Genomic DNA, 13,294 nt, shown 5'->3' with positions numbered 1-13,294 from the left:
CCAGCGCTAATTTCATCTCCTGACTCCAATCATGTCAAAATGAACTGAAGCAAGAGTGTTATGGAGCTGAGGTGTTGTTTTGCTGTAATCGTGAGTGTGAAGGCGTTGACAGAGCCTATCTGTTGCTGTGCTGTGATCATGAGTGTGTGAAGGTGTACCTGTGGAGAGCAGAGCTCAACTCCTCCAGTCTCTGAGACTCGCTGTTGTTGCTCAGCTTTGATAGGGTGTCGATCCTTTTCATGATGATCTCCAACATATCGCTGATCTTTCGCAGGACACCACGAGACTCCAGACCGCCCAACACTGTCACAAAGATCAATGAATACATGTCACTTAAATGTCAGTTAAATCAGGCGTGCCTTTTTAGTCTTCAGTCCCACTTTCATCACTCTTTTACTCATTAAAAACCTTTTGTTGTTGTTACCCATAACTGGAAACGCAGCAATTGTTAGGTCACACTTTGTCATTTATTGTACAGTGTTTATTTCCCCGCATGAAATGCAAACATTTTTTTTAAGAATGGTTGACTCAAAATTGACTCAAAAATCTTTTCTTCTACAGTACCTCTTTTGAAGGTTTTAATCAATACTTTTTTACTTGCTACCACATATGTGTCTTTAATTTTGAAGTGTTTGTTGTCATTGGGCATTTTTCAAACGGTATTTATGCGCCCTTGAAGGCCCCTTCGCGAAAGGGACGCCATTTGTAGGGCGTTCCAAACGAAAGTGAGCACCTGAATCCCTTCGCAAAGGGCCCTTTCAGAAGTCCGTTAGCGAAGGGTACATGCCACGGTCACTTCAAGGAAGTGAGGTTTGTTTGTGATCACGTGATCTTAGATTACAGGTTCTTGCGACACATTTTGAAGTTTAGGATTATGAGAGCGGGATTTAGATTGTTTGGTTACCTACAATTGTGAGTAAAATCATTTAGTTTGTGTTTGTTTTAAACTATTTTGTCAGTAATAAATATGATTCGAGATTGTTAAAATATAGTATGAAGATAATTTAGTTTATTTGAAAGTTTAATTATTACGTTTAAAGGTTTCCATTAAAAATTCCCTTTATAAATAATAAGATACAAGGTGATATAAGACTTACTTTCACAAGAAGTATTAAAAGTGTTGTTTATTTTCAACAAACGAGCGCTGGATTCAGAGTGCACGTGCGACATTGTCAAGCTAAAATTTGGCCTGTCATTTCCTTTGTCAAGGGAGTTCCAAACGCACACACAAGAGACAGTGATGCCCTACACCCTTCAAAATGTTGACTTCAAGGCTTAGTCCTTCAAAGGGAGTAGAGCAAAGGGTTGCTCACTTCCGTTTGGAAAATGCCCATTGTCCGTCGTCTTTGTCTTTTGAGTAAACCTGCCTTATTGTTTCATTCTCATCAGGTTTGCCTTGTTAGTCTTTAGTCTGGTGTCTCATGTGTCTATTGATGGTTATTGAATGTAGGTATGTAAGGGGTGCTTAGTCATGTTTGCTGTGTCTCATCTCGTGTCGTGTCTTTTCGTGTCGTGGATTATGGTTCACGTTTTGGATTTATTAAAGAGTTAAGCTGCACTTAGATCCTTCTCCCAGCTTCATGATTTGGGCAACATCCTTACAGAAAAAGACATGACAGACCAACACATAACCTGGACAATATGATTGATTTGCAGGTTTATATTACCAGATGATTCAATGCAAGAATGAGCTGTCCATGATTAGGAAAACCAGTAAAATACTTAACTAATAACAACCTGTATAACAAAAGACTGTGAGACTATGGGTATATTGGTCCACCAGCTAAATCATGATGTAAAATTATGTAATGGCCTAAGCAAAGGAAGAAAGCAACAAACGTCTAATGTCAGTTTGGAAAGTTCTCTCCTCTGAGGAGAATGGGTCATGGATAAACAAAAGGCATAAATGGAGATTGATCTCAAATTCTATAGCATATTAGTTGTATTAATAGATAATACAAACAACAGGGCAGGCTGTGGGGTGATTTTCTAAGCCTCTTATTAGCACAGTCTCTTACTCCAGAGCATCAGCGGAGCACAGCCCACTTCATCTCTCATAACTGAAGAGACGACACAAACAGCACAAAACAGAAAAGGGACCAATTAGGATGACAGTCGGGTTTAATTTCCATCCGTCTGTTTCTCGAGGAGCCGGTGGAAGGAGTGAATGGATGTCTCTCACCTGGCCAATTAAACAGAACATATCCACACTGTGAGGTCAGTAGGCCTACAGATCTGTACTGAACTGAATGCATCTTATGATCAACGCTTACGATGGAACATAACAGCCGAGTTTATTTTAGAAAAAATAAGACAAAGAACTCCTTACCTGGTTTCCCTTAGATTTGCATTGTCATTTGAAGGAATAAGATTTTCACACAAAATTTTAGATTGAAGAGGTTGTCAGTAAGTAACAAACCTCATTTTGTTTTCTATCCTGTTGCTTCATAAGATTTGGAATAAAGTGCACAGTTTGTACAGTATGTATTGCATCATGGATTGGATTATGAATCTTTGTGAAGGTTGACAGGCATCGTGCCAGTAAGGGGAAATAAACAGCATGCTATTAGTGTGACTAAACAATGGCTGCGTTTTCTGTTATGGGAAACAATAACAAAAGTGATGCCTTTACAGAGAAACCCAGAGGGTTTTAAAAGTAATGTAAACATGGTGGTGCCAATGTTCAGCCACCAAGAAAATCTTCTAAACGCATCAAGCCTGAAGAGTCTAAAACCAATTTGATGGTCAGGTAGGAACAGGTTTTTTTGGGGGTATTTTGGATGCATGGAAGCACACTTCTACAATTCACTGGTGGGGTACACCGTCTGGCCACCATTTGCCTACTTGACTATTTTTCTAATTTTAATACAATTTCTAAATAACTGTATGCAAATGTGTGATGCAACGAAGTGTTCTATGTAAAGTTAGTGCCATTGTATGTGTCCTGTATTGAATTGCTACTAAAGCAACTGGTTTTTATGTGGATACCAAACATATGTTACTTCTGTAGCAAAAGTTTTGCTGGATAATCTGTAATATTACACAAAACAAGTATGTATGCAACCACTCATATTAAGCAAACACTTAATATTACATAAATAAATATATACATAAATAGTGTGTTTGTAGGATTTTCCCCACGTGACAGTAGTTAATTTAAACTGTGAAATAACTCAAATGTAAAATGGCTTAATGACATATTTGAGCATATTTAGTTTAGTCACCATTTGCCTAGCCCAGGGGTGTCCAATGTCGGTCCTGGAGGGCCACAGTCCTGCAGAGTTTATCTCCAACTTGGTATAACACACCTGTTTTGAAGTTTCTAGTCCGCTTTCTGAGACCTTGATTAGCTGTTCAGGTGTGTTTGATTAGGGTTGAAGCTAAACTTTCCAGGACACAGCCCTCCAGGACTGACTTTGGACACCCCTGGCCTAGCCTATTATATCGAATCTGTTTGATTTAAAATCGACAGACTCCCACAAATACTGTCTGTATATATTTGATTGAGATTCGCCTGAAACACTTCTTTAAGAGACAGTGAAAATTAATGTATTTTTTATCAAAAACAGAATCAGAACAGGCAGGCGGTAAAGTAGCAGATAGCACTAAGCTTGACTCCAAATTTCTCCCTTTGTGTTCCTTAATCAACCTTATTAGGCAGGCAAAGTAGTGCAGATAGTAAAACCAGGGGCTCAGTTCAGTCATTATGATCATGAGAAAGTCGACCCTATCAAAAGACTACAGACAAAAACCCTACAGCATTTGCTTAATTACAAGAAGAGATGCTGGTTAGGGGCTTCTTCATCTGATGAGAAGTCCCAATTGTCTTTTCTGTATTGTACTGATAGAGCTTGACTCAACAGTGTTCTGCACTTGTGTGTCTGTGTGAAAAAAAAGAATCATCGAATACAGCTAATATGTCTTTGTTTCTTATCCAGGAAAAAATTGTCTTTTCAGCAGGGAATGTTTTCTTCCAGGGAAATTTGTTCTAGTTTTATTGAACAAGACAGAGTAGTCTGCAGAACAGCAGAGACATCGCCCGATCAAGGTAGCAAGCATCGAAATAGCGAACCATTCAAAATCCATAATTTCTAACCTTCACTGCTATAGCTTATCTACAGTATATTCATTGCACCACAGTGAAATCCCAACCAAGATATAAGAAAATCTTAATGAATAATGAATAAATATTGCTAGAATAGAATTTATATATTTGAGTTACAATATTTAACACATTACAAGATTCATTTTGATATAATTTGGTTTAATATGAATAATCTTCAATTCAAACATTTTTTTTCTATAGCAGCGAAAAGCCTTCTTAGGCATACACATTTAGGGTCTTGCAGTCTGTAGTGATTAGCTGATCAGCTGAATCATATGTAAGGTAAAGGAGACATCAAGTTATGTAATTGTTGGGGTGGGCCCAGGACAGGCCTATGAGGCACTCACCTAGCATACAATGTTTAAAAAAATGGAATGTCTTCCTTTGTTTTATGTTCCTCTAGTTTAGAATCGTACTGTTCTTTTGAGCAAGATTTTGTTTACTTGCTTTACCTGTGGAATTTTAACATCAATCAGAAGTCACCATAAAATTAACACTGATGTATTTTGTGGCCATTTTAACTACAGCCAGTTTAGTGTCACATGATGTGCCAATGAGCTCTTTCATCTTTTTGGAAATGGTGAAATGTACTGTTTATAGTTTGTTGTACAAAAAAGGAATCATCCATTTTCATTTGGTTTCATTTATTTGTGAAGTTGAAGAGACCAGGACCTGATGTATAAACTGAAGTCATTGTTTTTGGCAACAAGGATGAAACTAGCAAGGTAAACGCAAACCTTGACTTAAGAGGTCTAAAGACACAAAGCAAGGTAAAAAATCTTGGGGTCATTTTGGAGTCTGACCTTAGTTTCAGCAGTCATGACAAAGCAATAAGCAAATCAGCGTACTACCATCTCAGAAACATAGCCAGAATCAGATGTTTTGTCTCAAGCAAAGATTTAGAGAAACTACTCCATGCTTTCATCACCAGCAGGGTGGATTACTGTAATGGACTCCTTACAGGTCTTCCCAAAAAGACCATCAGACAGCTGCAGCTCATACAGAACGCTGCTGCCAGGATTCTAACCAGAACCAAAAAATCTGAGCATATCACTCCAATCCTCAGGTCCTTACACTGGTTACCAGTTACTTTTAGAATCAACTTCAAAGTATTATTAATTGTCTATAAATCGCTTAATGGTCTAGGACCTAAATACATCTCAGATATGCTCATTGAATATAAACCAATCAGATTTCTCAGATCATCTGGATCAAGTCAGTTAGAGATAACAAGGGTTCACTCAAAACAGGGCGAGTCAGCGTTTAGTCATTACGCCACCCGTAGCTGGAATCTGCTTCCAGAAGACATCAGACATTCACCAACAGTAGCTACTTTTAAATCCAGATTAAAAACACACTTGTTTAGCTGTGCATTCACGACCTGAGCACTGTGCTGCTTTACATCAACTGCACTTCTATTTCTAATTTATTTTTATTTGCTCTTATTCTTTTTAATATATACAGTCACATTTCACTTCTATTTCTAATTTATTTTTATTTGCTCTTATTCTTTTTATATATACAGTCACATTTTTTATCAATTTTATTGCTGTTTTATTGTTTCTTAAAATCTAAAGTTTTTGTGATCTTAAATCATTTGCATTTTAAAGATAAGACTTATTTCTGTCTGTCAATCATTTTATGTAAAGCACTTTGAATTGCACTTGTGTATGAAATGTGCTATATAAATAAACTTGCCTTGCCTGCCTTGCCTATAAATGAGGTGTACGCACAGAATGGGAATAGAAATGTGCATGTGCTGTTTTCCACGCACGTGTCCGGATATATAAAAATAAATATTGCCATGATCTTGACTTTGCGTACTCACTCTTTCTCCTTGAGTGAAAAATGTAATGAAGTGAACAAGGATTTTAAACTCTGCATTCATTTTGATTTACACAGTTACATTAAATATTCCATTCTTAAGGTAAATGCTTATATTTCGTCAATAAATTACGCCGAAGTTAAATAAAAATTTATATAAATTTAGACATGTTTATAGTTGTGCTTGATCACTTTCTGTGGCATGCTATGTTTTAATGACAGACCTGCATGATACAGGTGCGCAATGTCTTGGTTATGACAAAATATAAATATTTAGCTTGAACAACGATTACTTACTTCAGTGTTATAGTGGACACTTCTTGACCGGTTGTCCATTAGAAAAGGTCTAATGCTAAAAGTTTTCTGTACAACCCCAGCTGCACAGAGGTTGATGTTGTGTGAAGGCATTCCCACAATATTATGAAAAATACCACTGTATCTGAAGGAGAGAATAGTAAAAGTTGCACGTTTCTTTTTTCAAATACGCGGAGTCAAACAATTGTAGGTTACATTGCAACATATCTGTTTTCACTGAAATCGCTAAAAGACTTTCGGGGAGTAGACAGGGTGGAGATGCACGTACGCACAATCTATCTCTAACTGGGATTTACAAAGGGATTTGTGTGTAGGTTCAGGGCAACCTTATGTGCGTACATACACTTTTGGATTTGGATTTGGATTCAATTTATTGTCATTACACATATACAAGTACAGTGTTACGAAATGGATTAAGAAGAAAAATACAGAATAACATGAGGAATGTGGCGAGAAAAACAAATACACATAATACACCATAGACACGACTTGCAACAGGGGAAGTTAATCCAGCTCCGGCAAGCAACCATCCGGTCCAGCAGCCATTACGGCGCCGTTCACAGACCGGTTGGACAGGCTGGTGGTTCAAAGCGATGAGATATCTATGGTGAGTTTTACACATGAGCCCCCTGCTCTGAACCTTAAGTGTTTATAAGATCTTTGTGCTGTTTTGAGGTTGGCTTTTTTGTAAAGCTCGGGATCGGTGAATGTTGTGAAGAGTGTCTGCCTCAGTCAAACTAATCCCGCTAACACATGCTGCCTCAGCTTCCTCATGTATTTATTAGTCTGCTGAAAATCCCCGATTTGTTAAACAGTGGGATCGTGCTCGGGCTGATAGAGTGATTCATGACTCCCACACGTGGCTGTATTCTGCTGACTGGAGCCGGATGCGGGACTGAAATGCTTGTGTGTGCATGTGTGCAGGTGTCTTTGTGAAAGGTCCTTGAGGCTGTGATTATATATGTATTAAGTGTGGGCGAAAGGGTTTGATACAGTAGAACTGTCTATGTAGCATAAATATTGTATTCCTGTATATTCCTTTATAACATATTTCTGAAGCTGCTCAAGGATTGAGTTCACATACAATGTTAGCATTACACCAAAACAGTCTCAAGGTAGTTTTACTTATCTGTTGTCTGCCCTCGGGAGCACAGTGGCTCAGGTGAGGAAGCATTATTGCCTTACAACAGGAAGCTCCCTCATTTGTGCTTGGCTGACCCGTAAGGCCTTTCTTTATGAAGCTGACATGTTTTTCTGCATGTTGCCATAGATTTCCTCATGTACTCAAGTTTCCCTAGAAGGTATGCAGGTCAGGTTAAATCAGAGACTCTAAATTGCACATGAGTGTGACTTGTGATTGTGTTTTTCTATCTGTGTATGGTAGCCCTGTTATGTACTGGCCATCTATCCAACACAGTCTCACAGGAATTCGTGAAATTGTAATGAACCGTAATCTATTAATTTGTGTTCATTAACAGGAATTCCCCCTTTTTTCGTGTCAGTCAGCACGCGATTATTTTGTGTCACCCAGCACGACTTTCCATCAAAAGTACTTTAATACGCAATATCTTTCATATGTATAAATATATATCAACACAATCTGATGGAATTCATACCTATTCAACAAGGTGGCTCATTCGTGTGAATTCCTGTTTCCTACGATCTTATTCTCATGTTTTGTTATGATATGACTTTTCCCCTGTGACGTTAGGTTTAGGGGCGGGGTTATGGGAGCCATTTATCATTGATTTGTCACCTCGTGAAACTAGAATTTTTAGCTAAATAAGCCTTTGCGGCTGTGATTTAAAGAGTAGGTAACATATGTTTTTTTAGGCCCTACTTTGGGTAATGGAGTGTCCAACAACAAGTTTATCTACATACAATGTGTAAAAACACTTTAATCTCGTAATCATATGCAGTTATTCGTACCCTACTTCTTGACTGACTCTCAAATAATTTGTTCCGTGATTCAACCGTCTAGGCCTCTCCTACCCGGTAACCTTGTGTCATGTGATTGGTCAGATGGTTTAGTCTGCTGTGATTGGTCAAACGCGTTCATCATTTGTCGCAAATGGAACGCCTACCATCATTACAGGATTATGGTTTACATGTGGTTGGATCTCTTTATATATATGTGTAGATAAAGATGGCGGCGATTTTACCGTACCAGTTTGAGCCCGAGTCTGACGAGGAAGAAGACGCTAATCCTCCACAAACTCCACCACGACTGGAGCAGGATGATAGTCAGTGTCAAGTGACAACTCTTGTCATAAAAACTCTCAGTGTGACAACATGCATGTTGTGTTTTGCTTATCAATGAAGTAAATTATTATTTTCTTAAAATATGTTAGCCTAGACTTGAAATTTGTTGTGACCCAATGGTGTGCTGAGATGTACTCTAAAAGAAGAATTATATAATCATTTAATTCCAATCCAAAATTATTTCATAAAACTTTCTATTAAGTTCATAAACGTTTAAAGTATTTAGAGAATTAATTCATCCTTCTGCAGATCCCAGTAAGAAAAAGGACATTTACAATTCTCTTGTAACAGTATTATACATGGATACAGTTGATACGGCATACAGTGTACCGTGTTCGTATCTTCAGATGTTATTACAATACAGATAGTAATACTTTGAGAATTCATGGATTGAACAATTAAATCAGCCGAGTAAATAGCAAGATAAACAATCTGTAACACCCCAGAAATAACGCTACATGCTAATGTTAGCGTTATATGCATTAGCTAAACACAGACATAAGGTACGAAAATATTTCTTGAAGTTCAGACAAATATCAAAAGTCACACTTACAGGTTGGGACTCGGTGGAGCTAAAAGGTCCAAATAGAGTTGGCATTGCCCCCTCTCTCAAGGATAGTCGTTTCACATATCCTGCACTGAACGCGCCAAGATTATCAAAGCAATCATTGGTGAAATGACGCGCACACAGTACAACCCTGGGGTTATACTTCTTCAGTATTCTTTGAAAAATGAATTGTAACCATTTTTCCCTCAGACGTTCTTGCTTAGGTAGCTGAAATAAGACGGACTTAGTTTTACACCGTAGAACACAGACTCGAGACAATGATACACACGCATCACGAACGTGCGACAGTGTTTGGGAGGAGACATACATTTTCCCGGCAGTCTCAGCAACACGTTTATGTATAGTGACGTAGATATACATCCACGTCTCGTTTGCCTGATTCAGAGTCGACTCCCATTTTTACAAGCAAATAACTTCGTTATTTATTCACCTTCTGACTTACAACTTGGCAGACAGCTTACTTTCAAACACGGCTACATAACAGACTGCATGAAACGTCATTTTCATGATGTCATGTTACATATGCTTTAAGGGTTTGGGGTGAGGTGAGGTGTTGGTTAGCCAACTCCTAAAGTATTTGCAACTTTTTTGATATCAGGTTAGAAATATAAAAATCTACATACACACACGGTCTGTGAATTGAAAAAAAGTCGTAATGAGTGGCATGAAAAAAAGAGGAAATTTGTGTTGATGAATTAATAGATTTAATTTTGTGACATTTTCACGAATTCCCATGAGACTGGGTTGATCTATTAAGGGTGGCTGATTATCGACAGTACAGTAGTGATACTCTTGAACAGACCATCTGTAACTGCACTGTACGATCAGTGTACATTTTGGAGACATTTCATTGGATTATGGACCTGATCAGCGAGTCCAGTGCCCTGAGTCTTCAGGCGTCTTCATGCCCCAGGACTTTGCACACTCGTGCTTTAAGCTTAAAAAGGTGTCGTTTATGTGTAATGAGGAGGCATGAGTGGCGAGGAGAAACATGGGGATATAATCCAGGTTTAATTTTGCCATCTCAGTGTATGGCCATAGTAGGCGTATAGTATCTTTTTAGTAAATGGCATGCAATGAAAATGCAAAAGTAAAGTATATGTGAATACTGTAGATCAAAAAAAGATATAATCCACCAAAATAATAAACAGCAAACAAATTTTCTGAAAATCCACATTTCTGTAACAAGTTTTCTTTTGGAAACGAACAATGAAGTAACATTAGTTATGCATTCAGATTTTGAAAGCTAAACGAATGGCAGTGGGCAATGCAAGCCTCACAGTTGCGCTAATACACTTAATACAATCTTCAACAAAGTCAGAGCCTATCTGTCATGATTCCGCCTCACCATGTCAGGTATTACTTGGTCTTGAGGCGGAATCAGACAGGATCTCTTGTTTTATGTTGGAGAGAGACTATTTTGGCATTTATTTGTTGCCATACTCTCTCTCTCCGGTCTTGTCATTGTTCCTGCCCTCCTGATTCCAAGTTAGTGTTAATTAGTTTATCCCCTGCACCTGTTCCCTCTTGATTTGGTTCCGTATATATTGACCTCTTGTCTCGTGTCTCTTGTCTTGTGCTGGTTCATTGTTTGTGTCATGTGGGTGAGTTCCTGTCTTGTCAGTGAGTCTAGTTTATTTTGTAGTGATGTGTTACTAGTCTGGTCCTGTTAGTCTTTGTTCCTGTTACTGTTCTTGTTTCCATGTTTTGTTATGTTACTCCCTCGTGGGTGTTTGTTTTGTATTTTATTATTTATTAAAATCTTGTTAAACCCCTTACCTCCCTGTCTGCACTTGGGTCCTCGATCTCCATGTCCTCACCACCCTTAGTGTTTCATGACACTACCGCATCTCTTTAAAAGACTTCTCTAAGAACAGCTTTGCGCAGCAGGCTGATAGGTAAACATTCTGAGTCAGCTCAGACTGATGGGTAAACATTCACTGCCGGCTGCAAGCTCCTGAATATAGAGATGTGTACTGCTGTGATCGACTCTGGGTTGATATCGTAGTATGCTGTAAGCCTCGCTGGCTTTGTGGATAAAACATTTGAAACCAGGGGTTGTAAGTATGAGACCTGTCTGGGTGGGTTTCTGCAGAGTGGGCAGCACAAGTATGCTGGAACGTTAAAGATTGGCGCATGGAAAGCATCTTATGCTGAAAACCGCTTCATTATTTCTGAATGTTCCCATGGGGATCAATACAAGTCATCTGTCTTCTAAGAGCTGGGAACAGAACAGCTGGGTGAAATCTTCAACAGTGCGAATTCGGCTTCATTGTGTAAAAAAGACAGATGTGTTCTTGCTAATTGGTACACGGTTAAAGTCACATCATGTTTGTGAAGTGTCACATCCAGAATGACAATGATTGGTTTGGTGAGCATGGAATTTAAAAGTATGTTCTTGGTGGTTGCTGGGGCGTTCTGGCTGGTTGCCAGAGTGCTTTATGAAGCCCAACATAAAGTAGGTAAACCCAGCACACTCACATATATCAAGCCTCTGTGTGTTTGCGTGTTTTATGCGGTTTCAATTAAAGATATGCAAAGTACAGAATGGATAGACAAACCTGGAAAGCATTATTTTAGTTTTGAAACAATATCTTTTTTTTTAAGGGTATGATACGGACACAATTGCATATGTGACTGTATTATACATCAAAATAAAAAATAGTAAAGTCTTTTTCAAACTAAGTGTAATTTCATTGATTGAAATAAAAGGTTACTTTTGAATTCTGCATAATGAAGTTGGATGAAGCTGGAAGAGAAACTAAAATGTGTGTGCAACAGAAAAGTAATGAATTCTCAAATTTTTCCGGAAAACTTAATCCCTTCCTTCGTTGAAGCACTCTGCCGCAATAAAGATATAGAGTTTATAAATAATTATCAAAAACTATTTCCTGTTTATTTACCTGCTTCACTCCCCATTCCAGTCTTCACAATCTAGTAACACAGACTTACTCTTGGTCTCGTGACAGCTCGTGATGAAAGCGGTTGGGGATTCATAAGTGTATGTGCTTAAATTAGCATATGCTTCCGCAAGGAGCAGATATGAGAGTGAATAAGCCCGCAGGAGGGATTAGAAAGCTTGTTATTAAAAGGGCAAAAGAGCTATGGAATGATATTTCAGAGGTGAGGGCAGGACTATGTTTTTCCTCAGAAGGAGAAAAAGGACTCAGATAATTGCTCCTTCTCACAGACTTTACTGCCCCTTATGACACCTAAACGATTAGATTTCATTTATTTCCTTTTAATTGTTTCTCCAGACAACAGGATCAAATTGAAAGTGAAAAACAGAGAGAACGTTCGTGCAGTCTCCTTTTTTATTGATTTTTTTTAAATGAGAAAAAGATCCCAGTAATCTCACTGGGGTCCCCTGTAGAGTTAATGATCTCAGTAATGTCTCGTACTGATCCAAATGTGATCCAATTTGTGAAAAACACCAAAGTCTGCAATCAGATATAACGCAATGAATGTAAACATTTCTCGTTATTTAAATGTAGGTAATTTTACGTCAACAGCAAATGTATTTACGTTAATCATGAAATGCAGAAGTTATCACATTGACATTGTAAGTATAGCGAATCACATCATTTATTATGTCATATTTTGTGTTGCTCGTTATTTCTTCATCTACATTTCTGGAGGAGATGCTGACCTTCTTGCCTCTTTAGAAATCACATTTTTCCATCCTACAGCATCCCCCCTGCTGTATTTTACCCAGAGTACACCTGCTCCCTACATACAGCTGATTGGATTTAGTTAATTCCTGGTCAAGTCACTGGGTCGAGTTCTCACAATCCCAAATTCTACTTTTTTTACCCAGTGTCACAAAGATTCTTCACAACATGAAGAATTTTTTTTAGCCCAAAGTGCCATACTCTGATTCTCAGTTTAACCTTAATGCTTCAGTCTGTCATTTTTTGGAGGATCTACTGACAGAAATACAATATAACTATGTGTTCAGAGATGTATAAAGACCTTACATAATGAATGAATTTGAATGAGCTATTTCTATCGACATACATTGCTGGTCCCCTTAAATGGAATTTGCCATTTGCTTCGTAAATATATATAAATAATATCTAACGCAAAGAAGCAAAAATGTGACAACATCTTAATCCTGTGTCAGCCTCCGTAGTGCTTCGAAAGCCGTTGGTTGCAATTCGCAATCGAACCACTAAATACCGTTGAATGTCATACACTGGACCTTTAATACACAAATTCAA

The 13,294-nt window shown here is 38.1% G+C and overlaps 1 protein-coding gene across 1 annotated transcript in view; it reads right to left on the bottom strand.

Moving 5' to 3' along the window:
* The window catches only part of LOC130426821 (alpha-1,6-mannosylglycoprotein 6-beta-N-acetylglucosaminyltransferase B), a 127,282-nt gene that overhangs the window by 84,369 nt on the left and 29,619 nt on the right, over positions 1-13,294 (bottom strand). Inside the window, exon 3 of the mRNA XM_056753773.1 lies at positions 159-303. Within this exon, the coding sequence (XP_056609751.1) occupies positions 159-303 (145 nt within the window). The remainder of the gene's footprint in view (positions 1-158; positions 304-13,294) is intronic.

The sequence above is a fragment of the Triplophysa dalaica genome, chromosome 7 (assembly GCF_015846415.1).
Source record: "Triplophysa dalaica isolate WHDGS20190420 chromosome 7, ASM1584641v1, whole genome shotgun sequence".
Lineage (NCBI taxonomy): Eukaryota > Metazoa > Chordata > Actinopteri > Cypriniformes > Nemacheilidae > Triplophysa > Triplophysa dalaica.
Note: the sequence above shows the minus strand (reverse complement) of the source record. Positions and strands in the feature narration are given on the sequence as shown.